Source organism: Cricetulus griseus, chromosome 4, assembly GCF_003668045.3.
Source record: "Cricetulus griseus strain 17A/GY chromosome 4, alternate assembly CriGri-PICRH-1.0, whole genome shotgun sequence".
NCBI classification, from domain to species: domain Eukaryota; kingdom Metazoa; phylum Chordata; class Mammalia; order Rodentia; family Cricetidae; genus Cricetulus; species Cricetulus griseus.
The window spans coordinates 98,594,173-98,620,525 of record NC_048597.1 but is presented as its reverse complement, the minus strand read 5'-3'; the positions used below and the strand labels follow the sequence as shown (position 1 = coordinate 98,620,525).

Below are 26,353 nucleotides of genomic sequence, written 5' to 3'. Positions count from 1 at the left end.
ACTGCCAGTCTAGTCTTTGGCCAAAGAAGACAAATGCAGTGGGTGGGAATGATGACCCAGAGTGAAAACTACCAGAGCCTGTCCTGGGAACCTGTGAGTAGAGGCAAATTTAAAGTGCTGAGTGGCTCCTGATGTCATGAATGGCCACCAGGGCCCAAGCATGCCCAGGGTGTCTGGTGCTGGTGCTCCAGGCCTCATTTGAGGTTGGCAGCAACCCAAGCCAGACACTCACAGGGCAGCTTCATAGTTCTCTCCCCTCTGCAGTCCACAGGCATTAGCTGCTAGAGCTTTTCCAAAGTTCTGGGTAGAGTCACAGCAGAATAATCTCATTTTAAAGAGTGGAAGATCCAGGTACAGGAGTCCTTTAAGTACACACACAGACTTTTCAGAAGGTAGGACTGTCATAGAGCACAATGGCTCTGGCTTCCAGCAGGTCCAGAGTCTTTCTGTCACATTTCCACCCAGTTCCTCATTCTGGCACTGACTACAAAAACTGCTGGGGTCTGTCACTGAGTTAGGGCTGGGGCATACAGCTGAGTCCTGAACCACAAATTTGTTTTACAGGCTCCTAAGGGTTATCACTGAATTAGCGGCTAACATTTTAAAATAAGACAATATTAAGTCCAGACTTCCACTCAATTTCACTGCCTGACAACTGTCCCCACAAGAAGGGGCTTGTGCTGGGGCCACTCATCTCTACAGCCCCTGCAGCGAGACCTAGCAAGCAACCAGCACTTACTGCTCATCTGTCCACATGAGCACTTGGCCTGTATTCACATTAGCATTTGAAAAATGTTTTGCTTTATCTGATTAAGACGTTATTTATCTCAGAGAAAACAGAGTCTTCACTGCTGATACAAATACTATTTCTCTGGGCAATATGAGATGTCCAAGTCACCATAAGCGTCTCCCTTCACATTCCCCAACTCACACATCAATCTGTTGCTGCTTTACTTAATTTTAAAGGGTCTTTATAAGTACCACACAGAAATCAATACCTTATACCAATCAAAGCCCATCTACCATCAACAAAAGCTACTCCAAGTGCCAATTTTATGGCAAACTCCAGCTTATTAGCCTTACATGTAGCTCTCTGAAATAATCTTAGTTTGTCTATCTATAGGAATTTCATTTAAAAATAAACACACAGTTTCTCACATAAGACAACACGCTCGAAAAGCAGGAATGGCCACAAAACCTTTCTCAGAGGGAAAGCTACTGTCGTCCTGTGGCAAGTACTTAGAATGGTAAGGTGGTATATACAGTAACTGCCAGAGTCCCGCACATACTTGTAACCGTCTCTAATGGAAGCAGCTGCAGGGGGCATGGGCAGCTGTTCCATTTTAGGAGGAACTGCCCAGGAGGGCCGGAACAGACAGGCATCAGGTGTCTTCAGAGGCAGCAGGCAATGGCTCGGCAGCGTCTTCAGTGGAGCAAACATGGAGGACCCCACAAAAGGCTGGAACTGTGGCACTTTGTGCACGTATGAAAAGTCCTGTGACAACAAAATGGGGTTGGTATTAATGCTGACAAACTGGAACCAGCCATGGTTGCTTAGTACTTCATAAAACACAAGCACAGAATCTACTGTCATTCCAATAGTTCTCTACAGTGATGTAAATAAGAAGTCGAATGCCAACACTGTTACTGCAGCAAGAGTCATGAGGTGAATATGCTAGTGATGTGCTCCAGTTTGGGGGTCCTCAAGGACCTGTGTGTGGTACTACATACAGCACTGTTTTCCAGGTCCTGTGGGAGCCACCCAGCACTGGGGAAGTTAATGCACTGATTATTACCTTTATCTCCTCTGGCTTGGGACTTCCTAAACCATCTTCCACTTCCATCCTGAACTCCGTGAAGTGTGTGGGTACCATGCTGACCACGGGACTCTCCATCATGCCCAGTGCAGTCACTGTCTCTGAACTTACTCCATCTTTATAATTCATCACAGGAGAGAACGCAGGATGCTGCTCCAATGACGGAGGGGTGGGGAACATCCTTTGCAAGTCTGCGACTGCTGAAAACAAAGTTACAAGTGCATCTCAACAGCAGGACTCCTGAAAACTCTGACCTGCAGCCAGGCACAGCTGGTGCCCACACAAGGCTAATAGAATGTCAAGACAGGTTACCCTTGGGCTTTCCCTGGGATTTTGTCACCCCCTTTCCCAGTGCTGTATGACATGGTGTGATGCCAATGAAGTAACAAGGTCTGCAGAGTATACAGTTTGATTCAATAACTGACTCTCTGAAAAGACTGAAAGACCAGTTAAGCAGAAAGTGTAAGCAATTCATCTACATTATGAAACACTCTGTCTTTGTTTCCAGTTGTTTTTGAAATACTACAGAAAATTAAAAAAAAAAATATTTAGAGCCAGGATGGGGGTTTGTTGTAATTGAATCCCATAGTCCTGCTCTTCTGGGAAAATGATTCCACACTGTCTTTTTAGACTGATAGTAAAGTTTTATACTTAGGACCCAGTCTCTAAAGTTACTGTCAACAGAGCAGGGCAGTTTAAGAAACACATGGAGCCAGAAAGCAGTTTACTGTCAGTGCTTCCCAAGCCTGTGCACATCCCTGGGCTCCATTCCCAGCAGGGAAGGAGGGACGCACAGTTCCCGTTTTCCATGGTCTTCACAGTTTCAGTTTATCTCCAACAGCTCACTATGGCTTGTTAAGGTTCTGATTTCCAAAAGCAAGTTGTGCCTGATACAAGTTGTGCTTACAAAACATGGCCGCTAGGTGGTGTCCTGTACTTGTAACTGGAATTTAATTTGTTACCACTTTTGATGTCCCCATTTCCTCTGCTATTGTCTTTCTTGAAGCCCCAACATTTAACTACTAATATCTGGCACCTAGCCCTTAAGCAGAAACTAATATGGAACAACAGACTTGACTATGCCCTGACTGTAGCATCTGGCAGAGCTGGATCTACACTCTCCAGGAAGAGCTCAACCATGGCTGAGACACATTCTCCCCCCAAAATGTTTTTTATAGATGTGTACATTTTAACAGGCTTGCTTGCTTTCCGTCGGGGCAAGGGAGCTTCCAATAGCTTCACTACATGGAGGCAGAAAACGAACACAGTCACAGGTGGTTGTGAGCTGTCCATCAGAGTTCTTAGCTCTACTTGCTGGCTATAGTAGACTTACATAGGATTTGACTTAGCACCTGCTACAGTGAAGAAAAAAGAAACTCCTCAAGGTGATGGCCAAGGTACCTCATTAACAATGCCCCACTTGTAAGGAGCTTAAAAATGTTTACAACTAGGGAGGACCATCAAGACAACTATTTGAAACCCTATATACAAGCTATTAACCTAAAGCAGGAGAAAAACCTCCTACTAAAATCAAAAAAATACTGTAGGGTTAAGGCTAACTTGAGAAATGTACCCAATACCTCTAACATTTCCCCAAGCCAAAGAGCAACAGCTCTAAGACTAAAACATAATTCTCTTATAGTTAAAATATTAAGCTTCTGACTATGGTAAAAGATTTTTACACCCCCCCCCCAATGACTTTGGAGAAGGAGCCTCTATCTGGGGAGAGAGAGGGGAGGGGAGGATGGATGGGAAGGGCTGTGAGGGAATGCTGAACAACATGTATATTTCCACAATGGAGCTCATTACTCTGTATACTAACTTTAAAACTTAATGGTAGCAAAGCTTTAATCCCAGCACTACTGAGGCCTCAGGAGGCAGGGGCTAGCAGATCTCTGACTTCAAGGCCATTCTGGTCTACACAGCAAGTTCCCAAACAGCCAGGGTTACATAGAAACCCTCTAATCAAACAAACAAACAAAATTACAGAGGCTGGAGAGTTCACAGCACTGGCTATTACTGCAGAGGAACCAGGTTCGGTTCTCAGAACCCAAAGGAAGTTCACAACTGTTTGTAATTTCAGCTCCAGGGATGTCACACCTCTGGCCTCCAAGGCCCCCTGTACTCATGTGTGTACCCACACAAACAACTAAAAATAATAAAAGTAAAATCTCATTAAAAGTTAAGATACATAAATAAATAGATTTATTTTAAATTTCTTGTGAGAAACATGGTTTATTTCTGCTGAGGCCACCTGCCTTACTAATGCTACCTAATAAAGTCACAGACCTACGTTTTCAAAGCCTCCGGTACCCTGCTCATTTTCACAAGGGCAAGATACAATCTCATCTGCCACAGGCTTTACAAAGCACTTTCCACCATTCTCACCATCAGAGACTCCTAAGGGAGACTACCTTCCATCCCACCCACACCACAATCAGTACACTTCACACTGCACAGTAACTAGAGAACACCAAGCCAGGCGAACGCTTCACAACACAGTGGTGTCCACCTCCCTACTAGGGCTTCGCTGCAATGAAAACACACCCCAGGTACAAGTTCTAAGAGCAGGCCTAGTGGAGAAAGTAGAAAGCCTGAGAAACAAACACCAGGCCTCCATACAAATTGGCTGGCACAATGCTGATCCTAGAAAAAGGAAGGAGAAATTACATGAAGGACTAGAGGGGGCTGTGCCCTGCCATTTCTCCCAGCTGTGCTGCACCCTCCACCTCACCCCAAACCATGGCTTTCTTCTCAGGAGAGCACAGAGCAGAAGCCAAAGTACAAAAGGCACTCTACTCCTAGAGACCCGAACTGCATGGTCTACCTCTCTCATTGTTTGCCTTCTCTAAGACTTATTCTTCAAAAAAATAGGATTTCAAAGAAAGTTCTAGGCAACTGGTCTGTTTAGTGTACTGATCCTTCACTGTTGCATATACAAATTAGTAACAGATCTTCTTCCACCTGTATGCACTAGCCATAAGTGGCCACTGGGCATTCAGAGAAGAGAGAACTGGACCAAACTGAGACAAGCTATAGCATAAAACTTAATTCCAGAGAGACCCTAAGGAAATATTCAATGACTTTTCATACTTGGTTACATTTAAAATAACATTTGACAGATTGAGCTCAGTAGAAATTCATTAACAAAATTACTTCTGTGGGGTGTTCTGGCTTTACCTTCTTTGTACTCTGCTGGGCTGTGCTCTTGTGGACACTGTATTTCATAACTTCGCAGCAGTCAGGAAAGCTGAGCAGAGATGAAACACACCACACTGCTTGCACTGCCATTGCTGATCTGGGAAACCCTGTGTGTCTAGGCACTGTGTCTGTGTCTGTTTCTGCCCCTCCCTCCACCAGTACAGATTCACATATGTCTTACACTGGATCCGTCTGGCTCTTTACTTTCATGCTATATTTTAACTCTTATTTATGGCCTGGCGTTGGTGGTGCACGCCTTTAATCCCAGCACTCGGGAGGCAGAGGCAGGCGGATCTCTGTGAATTCGAGGTCAGCCTAGTCTCCAGAGTGAGTGCCAGGATAGGCTCCAAAGCTACACAGAGAAACCCTGTCTTGAAAAACAAAAAAAAAAAAAAAAAAAATAAAAAAACAAAAACAACAACAACAACAACAAAACTCTTATTTATTTATTTATTTGGTTTTTTTGAGACAGGGTTTCTCTGTGTAGCCCTGGCTATCCTGGAACTAGCTCTGTAGACCAGGCTGGCCTCAAACTCACAGAGATCCTTCCTACCTCCGCCTCCCAAGTGCTGGGATTAGAGTGTGCCACCACCGCCTACCTTTTAACTCATTTTTCAACCTGTACTTTAGCATCAGTCCATTCTTTGCAAAATAATTGCTTTTAAATAAAAATAAAACACTAGCATATAGTCTAACCATGACACTGTAGGAAGGCTGCATGAGTGGATAGACTCAGCTACATCTTCAGACACTGCAATGTCCCCCGCTGTGTGCCCTCACACAAAGATATGGGAAAGAACTGGTTTAGTATATGTAAAGTCCTCACCTGACCTACCTATATGTACATATGTCTTTCATATGAAATTCCATGTTGGTAAAATTCTGCAGTGTAGAGTAATAAAACAAGAAAAATGTTTAATTAAAAAAAAGTACAGCAACTGGCTGGCTATCATTATTCATTTTCGTCTGTCATGCTAGAGAAGTCTTTGCTATTTTAAAAGCTATGGATCTACTTAAACTGTCAAAACCCAATCTCTGTCCACGTCCTACTTCTACATTTGAGTAAATCAGCACTACATTTATAGGTTCCTAAGACTTTTTGACTCATCCTGTGACATGGTGGTTTCCCCTCAATTTGTTCTCATTAGCAGCTGAAGCGAATGAGCAGAAATTACAGGGTGATTTGCAATGGGATGTGTCTGCCTGGTGTCTGCAGAGCCACTTGACTTTCTTCTCTGTGCAGGGCCCACCCTTTCTTCAGGAAAAGACTACACTACTCTGTCCTTTCATGTGCATGGCACAACATCAACTGTCTCAAAAGGAAACATCAAACTGCACAACAAATCTGACAAACATTCATTAGCCACAAGTCAATTACATTTTTGAAAGCTGAAATTTTTTCTATAAATTCTCATAGTGGCAAGCTCTGAAAGTAAGTGTGCAGCTTGTGACCTACTAGAGAGGCAACCCCAGCAGGTATTCCTGCCCTGTAAACTGTGGCTCCACTCAGTTTGAAAACCAAACAGTGTGGCTTCAAATGAGGATGGTTTCTGTCTCTGATCAGCTCCCTGCCTTCTCAGAGGCTCTAACTTCTGAAGTTTTAATTCTCAGTGATGACCATGTTAGCTCAGGCTCCTGCACCTACTTGGTGGGTAAGGGCCAGCAGATCTTCCGTCCTTCCCAGGGGGGCGCTCCTCAGTCCCAACAGCAGTCATCTTGGATGAGCGCAGCGCAGGGGACACAGCCTGAGAACAGAGTTGTACCATTAGAAGGTTTGACATGCATGCCTACTGATCCTTCAGAATAAAGCAGTACATCTGCATGCAGCTCCCAGAACACCTGTAGGCAGCAACACCAGGGACACACTAACAAGCTTCTCGGGAAGAAAGAACAGGTCAGACTGTTTACTGGAGCCTGGTGGGCAGACTGCACAGGCCTTCAGTGATACTGCTTCAGGTGGGTACCAGTGCAGCTTTGCCAACATGGTAGTTGTCCGGTGGTATCCAACAGTGACTGGCTATGGGAGGAGGCAGCTAAAACAGTGGTCCACAGCCGGGCAGTGGTAGCACACACCTTTAATCCCAGCACTCGGGAGGCAGAGACAGGAGGATCTCTCTGAGTTTGAGACTAGCCTGGTCTACAAGAGCTAATTCCAGGACAGCCTACAAAGCCACAGAGAAACCCTGTCTCGACAAACAAAACAAAACAAAACAAAAACAAAAACAAACAAAAAACCCCAGTGGTCCCCAAAGCTATCGTTTTTTATGTTTTACCATCCCCATTTAACATCACTATGAAGGCAGTTACATTCAAGAACCTCTAAATGCACAGAAACTGGTCAGTTATTGAGAACAAGGCAACTTCCTTACTAGGAAAAAGCACCTTTAAGAATGCAAATGGGCTGGCCACAAAATAAAGTACACCCAATTAAAAAAAAAAAGTGAAAAAAGATCTTACAAAGAGAATGCAGTTGAATGAACAATTAAAATCAAACACATTTGACTGTTCAGTCAGCAGCCTCTTACCTCTACTCGCTAGGTAAGCTAGTTTTATCAAATAAATGCTAGAGTTGAAATCAAAGAATCTCTTATTTCAAAGAAATAAAAATTTGATTGGAAATGTTCAGTCTCCTCTGTGTTTAACACTGCTTAAAATACATTCTCCAAAGAACCATTTCTTCATTAAGCACAACAGTAAATTTTAACTTGTACAGGGAATGAAGTCACATATCCAGAATAGACAGCTTTGGCACTATCAACCATGGCCATTAATAGGACAGAGCCCCTCCACAGCACCTGCTCTTTTATGTCCTGCTCTTCCCACTCCTGCTCCTTGGCTGACTTGATTCATTGTCCTTCAATGCTTTCCTCTCTTCACTCCCAGAAGCACCTACCATGGTCCTCATGCCCCTCCACCCCAGCCTGGCTTATGTTCATCTTTCTGACAGTCAAATTCAAAGGGGAACTCTCCAAGGCCCAGATCAACAGCAAGGAAACATGTCAATTCTCCTAGCTGGTTCATTATACTGCCATGCCCTTTTCCTTCAGGTATCAACTATTTGAATTACGACTCCTGTGTTCCACTGTAACAAAACGATGAACAGGATTTTTGTTTTCCTGTCTACAGACTGATTTTAAAAATGCACATGCTTCCACCAGTTCCACACTCAACAGAGTCCAGGTTCTGAGTGTCTCCTGAGCCCATCCCTGCGTGAGGGATACCAAGGAAAAGGCTAGCAGGCCCCATGCTTAGCTGCTTCTCTCTGCTGTCCAATCAGGGCTCGTTCCACACTTGTCCAATGCCCACCCCTCAATGACCTCACTCTTTCCACCCCTCAAGTCACATCCATTCTTCAAGGCCACTATGATCTCATCCTCTTGTAGGCATGTGCAGCATGACAGTATATGAGATCTGCTAATTAGCTACGTTCGAGTTTAAAGTTAGAAATCTGATCCCTACTTTACCCGTGGCCTTAATTTAAAGCCTGCTGCCTACCCCCCTCTACACTTCAGTGTTCAGGATCCTTACATCTGATCTGTGGTTGAACTCAAAGCAGTACATATATTTGCAGGCTGTTTACCTAAAGTTTGTGTTTCCAGTAGAAAGCTAGCAATTTAATCAAATATGTTCATTGTTAACTGCTTCAGTTACCTGTCACAAAGGAACTGATCATCAAATTATTTTAAAAGTTTACATAAAATAGATGGAAAGGAAGGAAGAGTAAGCAAATAAATGGAAGAAAAAAAAATAAGTTCTGTGAAAAGAGAGTGTGTCTTATTCAGCTGCAACGTCCCCAGCACTAACAGGTGCTGTTGTGTACCCAAAGGCACAAAGATGAAGAGGGTGAACACACGAACCCACTAACCCTTAGCTCCAGCAATTTCCAAAGAATTCTGATTCTTCCCCATCATGTGGCTACATTCTCCTTCCCACCACAATACCATAACTCTGAACAGTACACAGCACATGTGTGTAGCTCCCAAATGCATACTAGCTGCTCAGTTATTAGATGAAGAAAAGTTGTTCACATTACTTGAAAAACCTCAAGAAACATGCTGTGTCTATGGTCCCTTAATAGTCAGGATGGTTTATTAAAATGTGAAAGAGTTTAATATTTACAACTATAAGAATAAGGATGTAAAACAAACAAAAGCACCAGCAAATAGTACTCAAAAGGTGCTAAGTACAGGAGCCTTTTAGAGGTTTATTTAGAACCTAAAACAGTAGTTCTTAAGCTGTGGATCATAACCCCTGTCACAGGGGCCTCATATCGGCTATCCTGAATATCACATATTTACATTGATTCCTAACTGTACTAACATTACAACTATGAAGTAGCAATGAAAATAACTTTTTGGATTGGGATTACCACAACATGACAAACTACATTAAAGGGTCGCAGCATTAGGAAGGTGGAGAACCACTGCCTAAAATGAGAGTCCTGAGTCCAGTGAAGCAAACTGTCCCAGCTACCACATGGTAGGTCTCACACATGAAGCTACAGCAGACTTACCCCAAGCTCATCATCATCAGAGTTATCAAAGATGTTGTCTAAGTCGTGCAGGGAAGGTGCCAAATCTGTCACCTGTGTAAGGCTCCCGGAGCCAGCTCTGCCAGCAGCATTGTCCTGTCGGACATCTGCAGGAAAGGAAGCAAGGACACAGAGTGAGCAGGCTCCTCAGCTGAGGGAGACAGAGAAGGACATGGACTGGACCTCAGTGAACAAGGTCTGCAGGGAACTTCCTTCCTACGTCCTAATTAAATTTAGACACAATTATTTCCAAATATGCTTATCAGCTTTGAAAAGAACTGAAAAACAATCCATGAAAAACATAAAGTTGAGATCAAATTACTGCTATAGCAATAAGAATATAATTTAAATTGAGAAGAATCTCCTTTGCATTTTACTTTAGCAACAATCCAAGTGAGTCAAATAACAATGTACACACCTGTTTTAGTAGCAGAACTGAAAATAGACATGGCATTTTTCCCATCAGGCACCGGCGTGGAATGACCTGGTGTAGTGACATCCTTGGTACCAAATCCATCCTCTGACTGTGTAATAAATTCAGCCAAACAAAACACATGAACAGCAACCCAAAGTGTGGGATATGAGGGAGAACACAAAGAATTAGCGCGTCGAATGGAACCTGTTATGAGCAGTGTGAGAAACCATGGTCTATGCAACCAAAGGGAATCAAAGGCGAGTCCTTGCTCTGCGTTACACAGAATCAAGGACCCCATTTCTCTCCGACCCTCTAGGTGATCTCAGTGACTCAGTGGTTCTGGTGGCATCTGACCACAGACCTGTCATGCTATTAAACACTGTTTTAAGTAAGTAATTGTAGAGATGTTAAATGATAGCACAAGCCTCTGGAGCTACACAGATCCTGTACATTGTCCCCTTGACTCTACTGGCCTCTTTAACTGCCAAGCTTTCCCTACTCTCTCCAGAACACCTCCTTAAATGGCTAAAGCTGGCAGGCACACCCAGTACTCACTATCATGGCAATGGAACCAGACGAGATCACGCTGACACTCTATGGGCAGTTCTGACATGGATTCAGACTGACAGGCACAGCTCTTACACAGTGAATGTAAGCACTTCATAAAAAGAGACAATGCACTCAACATTTTTTTTGCTTTACATTTTAAGTATTTTGGAAAATATTTTAAAAGAAATAAGCAGGGAGCATAGGCCAACAACAATTAGCATATGAGAGGAGGCATGCACGGCACAAGCTATAGCCTGGAAAATATGCAGCTTGGTGAGCCATGACATAAAAAGGAACAAAGCACTGTTCCATACAATAGTACCAAGAGCATGAGTATGAGGACAGAGCAACCAGGCAGGACCACCTCAGACATTCTGCCTCAGGAGACTCCCACACACATTGAATAGACACCAAAACCCACAGCCTGCTGGACTCCCTCTGCAGTAAATGGTACCTTGTTCTTTTTTAGGGTGTCCTTCTCCGTCCCCTGCTTGCATTTCTTATTTGCTGTGAAGATGTATTTTATGTCACCATCCTCAAAGGTATACGGGTCATTAACTTCTCCCAAAGCGTCTCCAGGCTGCTGTGACAGAGGTGACGGGTCAAGGAAGGGGAGTGGCTGCACCTGAGGCTGCTCATCCTGCCAGATTTTGAACCGCTTGTTAGGTTGTGCTAAGAGTCTAAAAGGAAAAATAAGTGATAATTTAAGTAAGATGAGGTAAGATGATGCTTTTCAAGCAGTATTGTGATTTTTAAACTTTCAATTATTTACTGTATGTGCGTGCAGGCACATGTGCCTTGTGAAGGTCAGAGAGTTAGTGTTCTCCTTTCTGGGGTTAACTCAGGTCATCAGGCTTAGGCAGTACTGAGGCGGACTTAGCATAGTACTCAGCTCAGTGAGCATAAGCACTTCATAGAAAAGAGAAGGGCTTGGTTGCCAGGCTTGCTCTAAGTGTGCTTGCCTGCCCAGTCATCTTACCCACCCAGTATTTATGATTAAAAAGAAAGTCTAAAGTGAATACTGAAAAAAAAACTAGTAAATCTCCAGTACCAGCTTTTTGTTTTTCAAGACCTTAAGCATGATTAGATAAAGTGAAGGCAGCTTTGTTAGTACACGCTGTCTCCGAACCCAGATTCTACAGAAAACACAGGTCATCAGCACACAATCCCAGGTCAGATTCCCAAGTGCACAGCTCCAGCTGCTCAGTCAGTGAATCAGCAGAGATGAGGCTGTTGGGAAACTCAAGTGAGGCTGCCTACACCAAGGGCTGAGAATGATGGGTGCTCAAGGGCACTAAGAGCACTCCTACCAGACAGAGCAGTGTGTGCAATATGGGAAGTCTCTTAAAGTTACATTCTTGACTAACAAATAGCAGCCCCCCAATAAATGAATACACAGTCTCAAATGCCACAGCAAGACCTTTACATGCCCTGTATTTTACACACCACTACATGGTTAAATCTCATGAAAAACAGGGGTTTTGATTTGAGACACTCCCCATGTGCAGAGTCCATGGTTTCATTCTGTCAGTGAAGTCTTAGCAAAGGGAGAGGAGAACTTGGATGTCCAGGGCCCCACCTGAGGGTCACCTCACCTTTGCAATGCAGTGCTCTCTGGGTTCACGTCCAGTTTGATGTCAAATCTGTCCCCTTGGAGCTCTGGAGGCCGGAACTCAGCATCTTCACTGGACGGGAGACGGAAACCCTGCCACCACTTATCTGATGACTCAGTGTAGGAGGGTCTAATCCCACTATATAAGGCTGTCTCACTGACCTCTGCCATCAGAGGCAGTCTTTGGCCTACAAGGACTGTTCTGTCATCCAGCGTGGACAGCTGCTGAAGTTCTAGCCCATTTCCGTAGAGGGCTGAATTCACAGGGACAGAAGGTGGGTCCAAACTCTCTGCTTCCTGACCTCGTGGCTGAGGGCTGAGTGTGGGTGGCAGAGGGGAAATGGGGGAATGAGGTGAATCCATAGGATTCAGATTCAGTTGCTTGCTTGTATTTCTGGAAGGCACGGCCATTTGTTTATCATACTTCCGGCTGCTTGACACCTCTAAGGAGGCATCTATCCCTGCCAGCCCTAGCTTCTGTCCAGATGCATCTTGCTCCATGCATAACTCTTCGGCCACAGAGGGCCTGTGGTGAAAGGGCACCAAGGGTCTCTTTTGTAACTTGTCTCCTTTTTCTTGTCTTTCTGCTGTTTTGTGCTTAGAAGAAGCAGGAGGTGGTAAGGATGAAGACGATGGAGGTCCTGTACTGAAGCCTGGCTGAGATACTGTGGGAGGTCGACTGGGTCCTACCGTACACCGCTTCAAAAGTTTATGCCTGCAAAGAGAGTTAAAGTGAGGTCAACACATACTCAGATACAGATAACAGCATAACTGCAACATCACAAAAGAAGTATCTCTGATAAGGATCTATCTATCTTCCTAGGCATATGCTGGATGATGCACACATCTGACAGAGATCCACAGTCCAACCATGCTTATGATCACTAAGTACCCAATAGGAAGCCAAGAACCAGTCACATAAAAGGTCAAGCCGATTAAAAAGTGGACTTAATGAGAACTATAAATTAATATCTTGCTAATCCCAAATCCTGCTAATTAGACAAGAGCTTCAAATACCCTACTCATTTGGCATCTTAAGACTACGAGATTCAGCTGGGCGTTGGTGGCCAAGCCTTTAATCCCAGCACTCGGGAGGCAGAAGCAGGCAGATCTCTGTGAGTTCGAGACCAGCCTGGTCTACAAGAGCTAGTTCCAGGACAGCCTCCAAAGCCACAGAGAAACCCTGTCTCAAAAAAAAAAAAAAAAGACTACGCGATTCAATGACCAGATAAGGCAAAAAACCTCAACACATGGCTTAAATGACTTGTAATGTTGTAAACTGGGAATAAGATTACTGTGTTCCACCCTCCAAAGTGTGAAACTAAGATAAACAACATCACTTAACAGGATAAATATACTAATAGCCTTTCCCCTGACTATATCTGGACAAAGAAACGTGAGATAACCATGAATTTTAAACACTTGTGAAGGGGTCAAAAGCTGGGAATCAGAACACATGAACAAATATACCCAAGCCCCATTCCATCTCAGCAAAAATGCCCACATTTGCCCACACTTCTTGGCAACCACAGGCCTGAGGAACAGCTCAGTCAGGCCCCTAAATGATGCCAAGTTTAGACTGCTCAGCCAAGTTCCACAGCAGGTCAGCCAGCTTCTCCATCTGTAAATCACTCCAAGGGAAGACTGCATGCTCTCCTGTGATGCAGCAGTGACTCTCTGAGGCCACTTGGGTGGCATTAAATTACTGCTGCATTGAACTAAATGATGCCCTTGTGGGCAATAAAGCGGATTTGTGTGGCATAATGGGATGGTTTAGTGGGACAACTGAACGACCGCCCTGTTCCATTCAGCTGTTCAACAGTGAGAGGAGTGGACCACTCCATGGGGTTTGGCAATCCTATAGCAGATTATCTTCGAACACTCTGGTCAAACTTTTCACTACTATAAAAAACTAAGTCTTAAAAACAAATTAACAAAAAAGGTACCCTGACTTGGAAAGGAAAGTACAGGAAAGGCATGTTTTCTGCAACAAGGGCACAGTGACCAGTGAGGAATTCTTCATGGGGGGGGGGGGTCTCACTGTCTTCCAGTGCTCGTTCCTAGCCCTTCCTGCACAGACCTGGACTTTCTCAGGAGGGTGAGTTGCACTTGTCTTCTGCAGGGCTCTTATGCAGACTCTTCAGAGAAGGCTTCGGGTGATGTGTACAACAAAGCCTTGTGAAGCCAGCTCTTTCAGCTCCATCAAAGACTCAGCTGCACAATGTTTAAGAGCAGGAATGTGCTCTGCACCAAGAGCATGTGCCAAAGCCCCAAGTACCAGGGAGCCTAGTCTCAGCAATGTGCAGAAACACCAGTGGCTGCAAGGAAAGGCAGCAGACATCTTGGAGGAAGTGACTGATGGACCAGATCCAGAAAACAAGAAAAGCCACCAGGTGACCAAAGTAAACACCATAATAGCAGGTGGGCCTATGGGGGAAACAGTAAAGTATTTCTTTCTTTTCCAAGTGCTGGTTGTGGCTCAGACCCAAGGCCATGTGGGTAAAAAGAGTCAGGAAAGTGTTCTATCACAAATCCATATGCCTGAATCAAGGATGTTTCTCAAAGGCCTCCCAACAATGAAAGACTAGAGCATAGGGTCTGAGAAGGCCAGGTAGCATGTGAAAGGCAGTGAAGTGGCTGCTAGCAAAAGTCTTGGGAATAAGAGTTTGGCTAAGAACTTGTGCGGCAATCCCATAGCGCAAAAAGTAAAACATTTATTTACTTATATATACTAAAAGTATACCCACAATAATATATGGTAGCTGGTTTTCTTTTAATGTGATACTAATCAGTAAAAGAATGTTTTAAGTGAAAATTTAGATCAGGAAAAAGAATAGGCCCAAGTTAAACTTGCCATAGTTTATACCTCACACACTTGCTAAAAGTAACTACCCATTCCCAATAGCTAAGGGTCAAAACTAAAATATATACATTCACTCAGTTGCTGCAAACCATATCTGTCCCAAGACAGGAGGGGAGAGCACCATGTGCTTTGACTGAACATCTAGCGAACAAACAACTTCTTTACAAACCTCAGCCACAGTAAGTCAACCGTGAGTGTGACTGGCTCAAAGAGGCAGCTGTTCACTAGGACAACACTTGGTAAGAGCACAGGGACCAGGGAGACAGGAACAGGGGCCAACAATAGTCTCTCAGAGTTGATGGAAAGAGTTTGCATTCCCTTCCCCAAGTCAATCCACTAACTCTCCAGTAAAAGCCCTGAGCTAAGAAATGAATGGTTGCCTTCTGAACAGACATCTCCAGGGATGTTTCTAGAAGGCCCATGACAGCCACATGGGAAACCTATACTTCAGAAACTCTAGACACATGAGTGACATGCGAGGCCTGCTCTAACCATTAGTTGAACTGGGAGATGAAGCTTGTCTCCTCTTAAAACTTTAAAGCCCATACTAACAATTCATGGCCATGAGTTCCTGAACTCAAGTCAAAGGAGGAAAGGGGAACCACTAGGGGCTGTCAAGACACTGCACGGAAAAGCTACAGAGACACCATGACTATAATAACTTCCACTTTCAGCAGGTGCTGCAAACACCATCTCTAACGGTAACAAAAATCACCAACCAAAAGGATTTGAGAGGTCACTTCATCAAAGTTCTGCTGACTTCAGCCAACCCGTTTCCAAACTCCAAATCCTGACAACAGAATTATTGTCTGTGTATCAGACAAAACTATTCCCTTCCCCACTGGAGGAAGTTTCAAAGCAAAGATTGAGACACAGAGGTCTGTGTGGCTCATGGCTGGCTAACAGCGTGGACTGCTGCTTTGCCTGCCTATACCCACCTTGAACAGGAACAGCTGACTCTTTGGGTTGGGTCCACAAAATCCCAAGCAGCAGGATTGTGAGCAGGCTCTTCTTCCTGAGTGGGAGTTGACACCTGGCTCCTCCTAGAAAGGGTGAAAATTTGATGAAGTACAAATTCGAGTTAACCCATTCCTTTATAGAGAAAAAGTCCCCCGCCCCATCATTAAGGGGTGAATACATTTTATATAGTAATGGATCCTGCTGATAAATTAGTCCAGTGCAACTAAAGAAGCAAGTGACCTGTCTGCTATACACACAGGAGCACAGTTCAAAACATCCCTCCGTATAAAATCACCTTACATTTATCATGGACAGTATTTACAGCAATGGAACAACACCCAGTATCATTTGTTGTTTCCTTTTAGAAAGTCACTTCTGCCTGGCATGAACAAGGTCTGGCTTTAGTATCATACACTTACAGGCACACTTGCCCTCCCCCCCCAGTCACCTAAAAAGATGAAAGAATTTTAAAATTACTGTTTGACAACATCTACAAATTATATATACTCCAATATGTTGTTAAATCACTCTTAAAACTCCTACATTATTTAATAACATCTAAAGGCAATATTTTAGCACTTTTAATGTGAACTAAAAAGTAGAAATCAAAACTACCTCCCACACCCACATCATTAGTAATAAGCCAATGGAAGAGAGACCACAGGCAGTGCTTGGGGGCTTGTTTCCCAGTAGCTGATGCTGCAGACTCAATGGGTGGCTCTACAGGACTCCTAAGACACAGCCTTTCCTGCCTTTCTGGGTGTCTCAGCTCCCTACTCTGTGCCAGGAAGAGAGGGCTGTGATCTGTCAAAAATAGCAGAGGTCTGAAGCTAGTTTTGAGTAAAAAACGGAAGACAGAAATGCTAACTGGAAAATTATGTAGGCACTGAAGATAGAAATAAAATAAGTGCAATGACTAGTATGATAGAAAGATCATTTCCAAGTGATTGGGGATAGTCTTCAAGTCCCAGACTATGATTTCTACACAATTATTTTAGGGTTTATCTAGCACATCTTCAATGGCCTATTTCAGAATCAATTAATCCGAAAATGAGTATTTAGCATCAATTTGCTAAAAGCTTGGTCCAAAGGACAGGTATTAACCTGCACACAGAACTCTGAATAGCACTCCTTGCAGAAGCATTTGAGTCACTTCTAAGTGAGCAGCTATCAGTTATCAGCACGAGTATCCATAAGACGGGCTGAGAGGCAGTTCAGTGCTTTCCCAGAGGACCCAAGAGTAGTGCCCAGCACCCATGTCCTGAGCTCTGGCCTCCACAGGCACTGCTTCTGGTTTTTCTTTGTTTTTCCTAGACAAGGTTCCCCTTCCCTGTGATGCCCTGGCTGTCCTAGAACTAGCTCTGTAGAGCAGGCTGGCCTCAAACTTAGAGATGAACCTACTTCTGCCTCCTAAATGCTAGGATTAAAGGCATGTACCACCACTGCCCAGCTGGCACTGCTTCTTAAGAATAATAATAATAGAGGCTAGAGAGATGGTTGACAAAGGGATTGAGAACACTGGCTGTTCATGAAGAGGACTCCAGGGTTTTTGGGTTCCTGGCAGTGCTATGGCAGTTCACAAACACACAACTCCAGTTCCACCGGATCCAACGTCCTCTTCTGACCTGTCTGGGTATCAGGTGTGCAAGTGGTTCAGACCAAAAAACCCCAAACACATAAGATAGAGATGATAATAATGTGGTTTTTTGTGTGTGCACACACATATATGCTATTTTACCCCCCCCTCTCTCTCTACACACACACACACACACACACACACACACACACACACACACACACCATGTTAAATAAAGCAGGCAGAAATGAATGGAGATTTAAAAAAAAAGAGCTGACAGAAGGAACATGGCATCACCCAGGTGCACACTGGCAGTAAAAACAAGGCCAACACATGGCAACCACTGTCCAAGAAGTTTGTTTCTTTTTCTAACTGAGAACCATTCACAAAACAGTCAACCCTGATTGCCATTCTGACAATCAGGGTAAATCTCTGAGCTGTCCCCACCGGCAAATGTCACAGCAACACCAGGCCAATCTTCAGATGTTCAAGAACCTGAGAATTCTCCACAATAATCATATCAGATAAAGAAATGTTTTGTTTTATACCAAATTCCACTGAGTTTAAATCATAAAAAGAACAATTTGAAGACCTTCAGGTTTGGTCAAACAGTTAGTTGTTCTTGCCCTCTTATCCCTGCTGTCAGGGAGATATGACTATGATGCACACATACTTAGACTGGGCTCTGTTGAGGATGCATTCCTTCCAGACTCGATGGACCATATGATTGTGGAGCTTAGGAGGGATCTTCCTCGATCTCTTTGGACTGTGCATAGTTATCATCCCCCCGTCTTGGGAACTGAGGTGACTGGCAGCACTTTGCATGCCTCCACTCTCACCTGGAAAACAAACACAATTAGAAAATCAGGATTGCCACGGATGCGTGTGGTACACAGACTGTTGCATATTTTAACTGCCAAAGCTCAGATCTGTGGAAGCTTTGTCTCCTACCCCCTGGCAATAACACTATCTATAGGGATGAGGAAATTGCCACCCCTGCCCCCGCACGGTCCTGCAACACACACACACACACCACTAACCAACCAATACCAACTTGCCCAGGTATGTGTGACTTCTTATGTTCTCTCTAAAGCAGCAGACCTGACAAACATGTACATGTCACCTGGGAAGACACACAGCAACATCTTACCACATATGTTTTAGATGCAACTTAACTTGTAAGGAAGGGGTGATAATTGTAATATAATATTAAAAATGCAAACATGCATTACTGTCCTGAGTTCAGAAAATAAATGCAATCAGTACATTTTAGGGCAGACAGCAGCACAGGCAGCTCCATGCTCATCTAGCTAAACAGCTGTGTAATAAAAGAACACAGTGCCCAAGCAAGAGAAAGAACTTAGCACACAGCTTCTTATATAGAACTGCTTGCCTTACTCCAATACCAGTTACTCAAGCCTGGCACTAAAATATTGAAGGGAGCTGTCTCCATGACATGACACAGCTTCTCTCCCCATCCTGGGCCACATCCACTGCAATGGCACTGGTTGCTGAAACCTTTGCCATTCCCATTTCAGACAATGCCAGTCCAAAGGCTCTGTCCAGTCAACTTGATGGCTTTCTCTTATTTGATTTAATAAATGTACTGTGGGTTCTGTCCTCAACAGAACAAAAGCACAAAGCACCTAGACCAAAAAAGTCAATGTACAGATTCTGGGAAATCTGCACTGGTATCTTGAAATATCTGAAGTTTCCTTTATAATACATAATACCCTCCACAAAAACTGCATCATGGATTTTCTTTATGGAATGTTTAAACCTATCCCCATTAAAGACAACAAAACAAAACCAGCAACACCAACACTTTAAATCCAAAGCACTAACATTGCAGATGAACAGAGTGCAGGAGTCGGGAGACCCTGTACTTCACTACTAGTTTTGTTTTGTTTTGTTTTGTTTACTGCTTTAAATATTCAGTAATTTAATTAGTTCACCATGTGAGGTAATTTATTTTCCAGCAGGTTCTCAAGTATCTGTCTGAAGAAGTAGACAAAGAAATCATCAGGGCAGACAAGACTCCCTCAAACACTCATGGCCATGCCTGTGAGTGGCAGGGTGAGTGCTCTTCGTTGGACTGAAAGTTGCTGTCTATGGTTTTCTAGGCCTCTAGAAAACTGTCTGGAAGGACATGGTGGTCTCAGCAACACTAGCCAGCACGTCCACCAGCCCCATCTGACCTATCAGAAGAGGTTTTGGCAGTCAGGAGCAAGGCAACCCTCTTCCTGAGGGAGTGGCCAACAGACAATGTCACACCATAGCTCAGCATTGTGTCATGGGACATTTGCACTAGTTCCTTTGACTACAAAGACACTAGGGCCTTTAGTGTAGATTATTTTGGACAATGAGGAACAGTGGGAGAGCGTTTCCCCAAGGACCAGTGCAGTACAGAGCCCAGGGGGAAGGCATGTGACGATCCAGGGTTACAGAAGCCACAATAAAACTCATCTTGGACAGAGCCTCTGGCTTTTGAACTGTGAACTTGAGAGTTCTGAAGCGACTGGACACCGAGGCTGGTTTTATAGTTAACACGAATTTCACTAAGTATCCAGAAACAAGCTGATAAACAATCAGATAAGCAAAAATTTAAAGTGGTCCAACTGTTAAGAATACAAATTTTTTAAGTAAAATTTGAACTATTTAAAATACTGACAAATAGGGTCTTTATATCACTACAAAGTATAATGAAATATTTCCTTTTTCAATTTAGTTATGATAAAAACTGGTCAATGGCTGACCTTTTCAGGTAGGGTTACACAGATGCTCTGCTCTAAGTCCTGTGTGTAGCCTCACACAAGGCTGTGGAGGGACTTGCTGACCCATGAGTGCTGCACATGAAGTACTTGCATTTCATCTATGTCCATCTTCCTGTATATTGCAAGCCATCTCTGAATTATGTGTAACATGTAACACAAGTGCTGGTGGATTACTAATGAAAACAAGTTGACTATAGCCACGAGTGTTAACACAGGAAATCTGCCACTCAACAGAGTGGACAAAACTGTTCTCAATTCAAGCAATCTCTCCATGCTCCATGACTGAGTGTGTGAATTGCCAAGTGTTTTGCATTAGAGGACAGACCACTACAGGACACAGCACCTACTCAGAGCCCCTCATGCCATTCTAAGCTTGTCATAACAGAAAAAGAATCGCAGCATACACTGGGGGGTGGTGGTGAGAGGTAGCAGGTGGGATGTGCTGGAGGAAATGGACCACTGAGGACATGTCCTCGGAACTGCAATCTTGCCCTGTCTACTTGCTCTGTGTTTATTTCACTTCTTACCCAACAAGAAGCAATGAACTGCCTCCATGACTACCCACCACTATAATGCTCTGCCCAAAGTTACACAGCCCAGCAATGGTGGGCTGACCCTGTGCAAGTAGAAGCCAGCCAGACAAATCCTTTCTCTCCAAAATGCTTCTCTCAGGTGTCTCATGACACAAACAAGGCTAATATAGTATCTTCCATTTGTTTAAAACAAACAGAAACAAGGTAACCACACAGTTTCCTATCCAGGCATTGAAATGGGAACATAAATATGCTGGGGAAGTGTGTGTGCAGAACTAAGAAGTACGCCAACTCTGTCCTTAGAATAAAGATGGCACAGGTACAATTCTGAGACCCATGCATTCTGCTTCTCTCCTGTCTCCATCACTTTCACCAGGAATTCTACCATAGTGCTGAAACTCTAGGAATTCTCCACAGAAACATACTGGATTGCACTTACCTATAACCACCTGTTCTGGAGAGGTGGGGGGTGTCAGAGGCATCCCACAGTTACTGGGGTCTTTCACACTACCAAGCCCCTGCTGCGCAACCGAGATGTGACCTCCAACACTGGCAGTACTCTGAGGAACTGGAATGTCATTCTGAGAGATCAACACAAAAGCTGAAGGGTAGACCATCCGGACACCACCTATGAGGAAAGACAGCAAGGGGCAGGCCTGAGAAAGTGTCCACACACCCAACTCCAATGCTACTGTGAGTAAGTCAATGAAAAAATGAAGTACTGCTATGAGCACACCTGTCTGAACATGTGTCCCAGAGTCACCATGACAGCACATGGAGCACAGGGATCACAGGGCACAGATGCGGACAATCTGGAAAATCTATCTGAGTGGAAAATCTATCTCTTTAAATTAACAATGGAGCCACAATAAAGTTCTTCAGGCAAATGCTTTCTTACCAACAATGACTTCAACTGCTACAGGGAAGTCATCGTCATATCCCAGCTCAGCTTCCTCTCGTGATTCCTCCTTCTTCCTCAGCACCATTGGGTAGAAGTACTGCCACTCCTCAATCAGTTTGCGGGTGGCTGGGTCTGACATCTTGTATGCATGCCCTGTTAGCGTGCCATTTAAGCCATAAGGACTCACCAGTACTGTGGGAAGGAGAAATAATTATCACATATAAGCCTACATATCTGGTCATCTTCAGTTAAAAAGAGCACTACTTCATGCCCTTTGTTTTACATCCTAAAGTCCTGCACAGTCTTTCACAGTGTGGTTTTTAAGTTTATTTTAGAATTATTTATGTGTATTTTAATTACATTCATTTTTGAAGGAAAATCAAGAAGGGATATCATTATACTTTCAATTCTATCTCAACATATACTATAAACCATCTGCACATTAAAATCCATGCCTCTCTATTCAATAATGGCTGTTCAATATGAACACCACATTTGGCATGGATACCCTGTCTGGCACTTGAACACTGATGTAGATCCTGAGACCCACTGTATATGTCATAATCAAAGAATATTAGGGTGTGTATAGAATATGTGATAACATAACAACCATAAAGCTCCTAACGGCAGGTCTTAATGCACAGAGCCTGAAGCATACAGCTTACTTGTGAGTACGGTGTGACTGTTCAAGGGGGTCTGTGATGAACACTCTCATGTCATATTTACCTCCAGTAATGAGCTGACAATAGTTCTGCTTCTTGTCAGTCTTGGAAGCCCACACCATTTTGGTGGAGTCAGAAAAAAATGCCAGTCACCATGGTACTCATGCTGTGGCCCTGTGAACAGGTCTCCCAAATAATCCTTTCCAGGGAACTCAGAAAATTCAAATAGTGGGAAGCATCCCCCTCTCCCCTGGCTTTGTGGATGCACTGCGTGTGCATGTATAGCCTTGTGTGTGCCCATAAGCCTGGAGACCAGAGATCAATGTCAGAGGTTTTCTCCATAGCTCTGACTTTTAAATTAATTTGTGTGTCCAAATATGGAGGACGGAAGACAAAGGAGCTTGTTCTCACCTTCTGTTTCATGGGTCTCAGGGATTACACTCATGGTGCTTATCAAAAGGTGCCTTACTTGCTAAGCCACCTTGGGAGACAAGGTCTCTCACGGAATATAAAGCCCCCCGCCTCAAATCTGCCTGTCTCAGTACCCCAGCACTGTGATATAAGTATGTCACATCCAGCTCTTAGCAGATGCTAGGAGTTAAACTCAGGCCCTGATGTTTGTGTAGCAAGTACTAACTAAGCCATCTCCCCATGCCCCACTTCTGGCTTTTTGAGACAAATATCACATAGCCAAAGTTAGACTTAATTCAATATACAGCTGAGCTTGATCTGGAATTCCTCATCCTCCTGCCTCCATTCATCCTCCAAAAGCCGGGAATACTAGCACATGCCACCACCACACCTGGGTCAGCTTTAAAAAAAAAAAAAAAATCACCCAATTTCTCTATTGGTGTTTATTCATTGCCCACATTACTGAATTTCATAAAGACAATTTCTTTCAAGTGTACCATAGCCACCCCAACCATTTTTTAAAGCAGCCAAATGAGGGAAAAGAGATAGCTTACTTAAAATACCAGGTCTCTAGGGACCTACATTCCTAATACTACCTTTCCTAACTTCCGAGGTTAGAAAATTACTTCTCTTCTGTTGTGACCTTGATATCATCATACACTCTTTTATTCTGAGTGATAATGTTGAAGATGAGATCAGGTGGTCCTCCAAATTTTCAAATAAACACAGAATTTAAATAAAGCTGGTTATTTGCAACAGCACATACTGTGTAACAGTTCATGTGTGTTTTGAGAATTGGGTTGTTTTAAGTTTTGCATGAATTTGGTTTTTCCCCCCCACTTAGTTTTTCCAGACAGGGTTTCTCTGTGTAGCCCTGGCTGTCCTAGAACTCACTTTGTAGACCAGGCTGGCCTCATATTCAGAGATCTGCTCGACTCTGCTTCCTTAGTGTTAGGATTAAAGGTGTGTACCACCACAGCCCAGATGTATGTAGTTTTACTGTTTAATGAAATGTAAATGATGATAAAGAATGGTGGCAGGGTTATCTCTTGGTAAGACTTAGAACCAAGTAAAAGAATTCAAGGTCTCTTCCCATTTAAGGTAGATTTACCTTCTCTACTTAAGGTAGACTTATCTTTATTAATTTCTTTAATAAATCAGAATGTATGGGGGGCTAATTACATTCTGCATGCCATATCTTTTTTCAGCCAGACATCTCTAGAAATTGTAAATTAGAATGATCCCTTTCATAGTTTTTAATATTTAAAAACTATTATCCACTGAAAATCTTGAATTCAGACTTTGATGATCCCCTGTGGAAGGCCTCACTATCCTTGAGGCATGGGTGAGGGGGTGGGTTGGGGAGGTCTGTGAGGGGCATGGGAGGATGGGAGGGAGAGGGAACTGGGATTGATATGTAAAAAAGGATTGTTTCTAAAATAAAAAAAAAATGTTAAAAAATCTTGAATTCCTAAGATTAAGATAAAAATTTAGAATCCTTAGTGGAATCAAAAAGATAAAGTTATTTTGGAATAGCAAGACAGTAAAGATAATAAATGATGGGGCTGGAGAGATGGCTCAGAGGTTAAGAATACCGGCTGCTATTCCAGAGGTCCTGAGTTCAATTCCCAGCAACCACATGGTGGCTCACAACCATCTGTAATGAGATCTGATGCCCTCTTCTGGTGTGCAGATATACATGGAAGCAGAATGTTGTATACATAATAAATACAATCTTTAAAAAAAAAAAGATAATAAATGATGAAGATACCGGTGTATAAAGTCAAATTATAACTAGATACGTACCTACAGTGTGCAATTACAAAAAAATAATACTAACATTAGCATCATTGAAGAAACTGTAAATTAGTATTGAATCTGAAAAGTTAGTTGTCACTGGCAAGCAGTCATCTTTGTCAGTTATTTCACCACAGAACAAGACACAGTGATAGCCCTTGGGTTTGTTCGGCCAGTGGCCCAGGGACCATGACCTTCAATGTTCGTCAATCTTACTTTGTTCTGAAGAGAATTACACAGCTTCACTAAGCCCATGTCATACATGTGTTTACCTGAGAAATGGTGGTGGGTCTTTTCTTTGCCATTAATTGATAATGCTTTAAACCTTTAAACCACCTATTCAAGCCCCTCCTACTACTACACCGTGCCCTCTCCTCCAAAACCCCACCCCACACCACCCATCTGGTGGTGCTGGTGCAGGATAAAGAGCAAGCCCATGGCCTCTGACTGACCTTGAAACGGTGCAGGTGAAGACTGGGCCATGTGTAAATGCTCCTCGCTGATCAAATAGATGGGCTGGTGCTGAGCAATCTCCACACTCGTGCACACGTTACTTTCTCCATGAAGAAAGAATGTGAAAGCACAGGACAAATGCTCACTGAAAGAAAAGAACCAGAGGCTTGTTTCATGCTTGGCAGGAAGCAGTGCTGGGCAGCACCTAGATGCAGCTCTGCCTTGCTGGCCACCCATCCAAGCTGCCTCTCATCTGCTGGGGACAAACAGAAGCCTCCAGTTGATGGCACTGCCAGGATACAAACCAAGTGTTAGCTCCTAACACTCACAGGTGTTCTGCAGAATGTCCCCTATTAGCACGTGACTTTCCCTTGTCAGCTAGAGACAGGAGAACCCATGGGGCCTCCTGCACAGCAAACACTCAAATCCCTGTTAGGTCAGTAAAGCAGGAAACGGGCTTTTTAAAAATTACTTTGAAAAGTGGATTATAAACAAGATAAAAAAGCAATGAAGCTAATATTTTATCCTATCTTAGAGATAACAAAATGGTTTTGCTTATTAGGTACAATATAACAAAAATGTCCAATTTACAGCTTACAGCATTACTACAGAATTAAAATTAATGGCTTAAAAAGGAGTAATAGGTTGGTATATGCCTATCATCTGAGCACGGGTGGGAGTCCAAGGCAGAAAGATGTATTAGGTTGTGGCGTCAGCCTGGACTACACAGGGGAAACTACCTCAGAACAACAACAGAGCAGTTAACTAAGGGAGCTGTGCTTTACCACAACTTGGTGATCCAGTCTCCACAAGATATAATAATAATAATCTATTTTTACAATTTACATTCTATTTTTTTTGTGTGTGTACTTATTTATTGACATGAGGTCCTGCTGTGTTCCTCAGACTGGCCTTCGACTTAAAATCCTCCTGCGTTGGCCTCCCAAGTACTGGGACCACAGTGTGTGCCACAACATCTCACTTATAGTTTACCTCAAGTCATGGAATTCTGTTGAAACAATCCACTTCTCCATTTTACACACAATGAGCAAAAGATTGTCTTCTAAAAACCAAGTGTCATGGAGGGAAAATTACTGCAGTGGCATATTCTTTCAGAGTTGTTAACTTTGGCCCTGAGCCAGCAGTAATACACCCTCATTCCTCAAAGTGCTCATGAGAACATTTGCCTATGAATCAATGCCATGCCGCTAATCAGCCACCACTTCTGGAAAGCAGTTCCTGGTCACAAGGTTACAGGGCATATTCAAAGCACTCTTCCAAAAAAAAAAAAAAAACAG

The 26,353-nt window shown here is 43.5% G+C and overlaps 1 protein-coding gene across 7 annotated transcripts in view; it reads right to left on the bottom strand.

The window, feature by feature from the left end:
* Positions 1-26,353, bottom strand: part of Med13l (mediator complex subunit 13L) — a 204,711-nt gene that overhangs the window by 29,374 nt on the left and 148,984 nt on the right. For 6 of the 7 annotated variants that reach the window (XM_035443271.1, XM_027414172.2, XM_027414167.2 and 3 more), the window contains 12 exons: positions 25,055-25,200; positions 21,730-21,924; positions 21,271-21,459; positions 18,198-18,363; positions 15,927-16,031; positions 12,109-12,840; positions 10,968-11,193; positions 9,968-10,073; positions 9,532-9,656; positions 6,664-6,763; positions 1,797-2,017; positions 1,290-1,495 (listed from right to left, as the gene is read on the bottom strand). In XM_035443271.1, coding sequence (XP_035299162.1) covers positions 1,290-1,495; positions 1,797-2,017; positions 6,664-6,763; positions 9,532-9,656; positions 9,968-10,073; positions 10,968-11,193; positions 12,109-12,840; positions 15,927-16,031; positions 18,198-18,363; positions 21,271-21,459; positions 21,730-21,924; positions 25,055-25,200 — 2,517 coding nt within the window. The remainder of the gene's footprint in view (positions 1-1,289; positions 1,496-1,796; positions 2,018-6,663; positions 6,764-9,531; positions 9,657-9,967; positions 10,074-10,967; positions 11,194-12,108; positions 12,841-15,926; positions 16,032-18,197; positions 18,364-21,270; positions 21,460-21,729; positions 21,925-25,054; positions 25,201-26,353) is intronic. The other variant, XM_027414168.2, reaches the window with a different exon arrangement.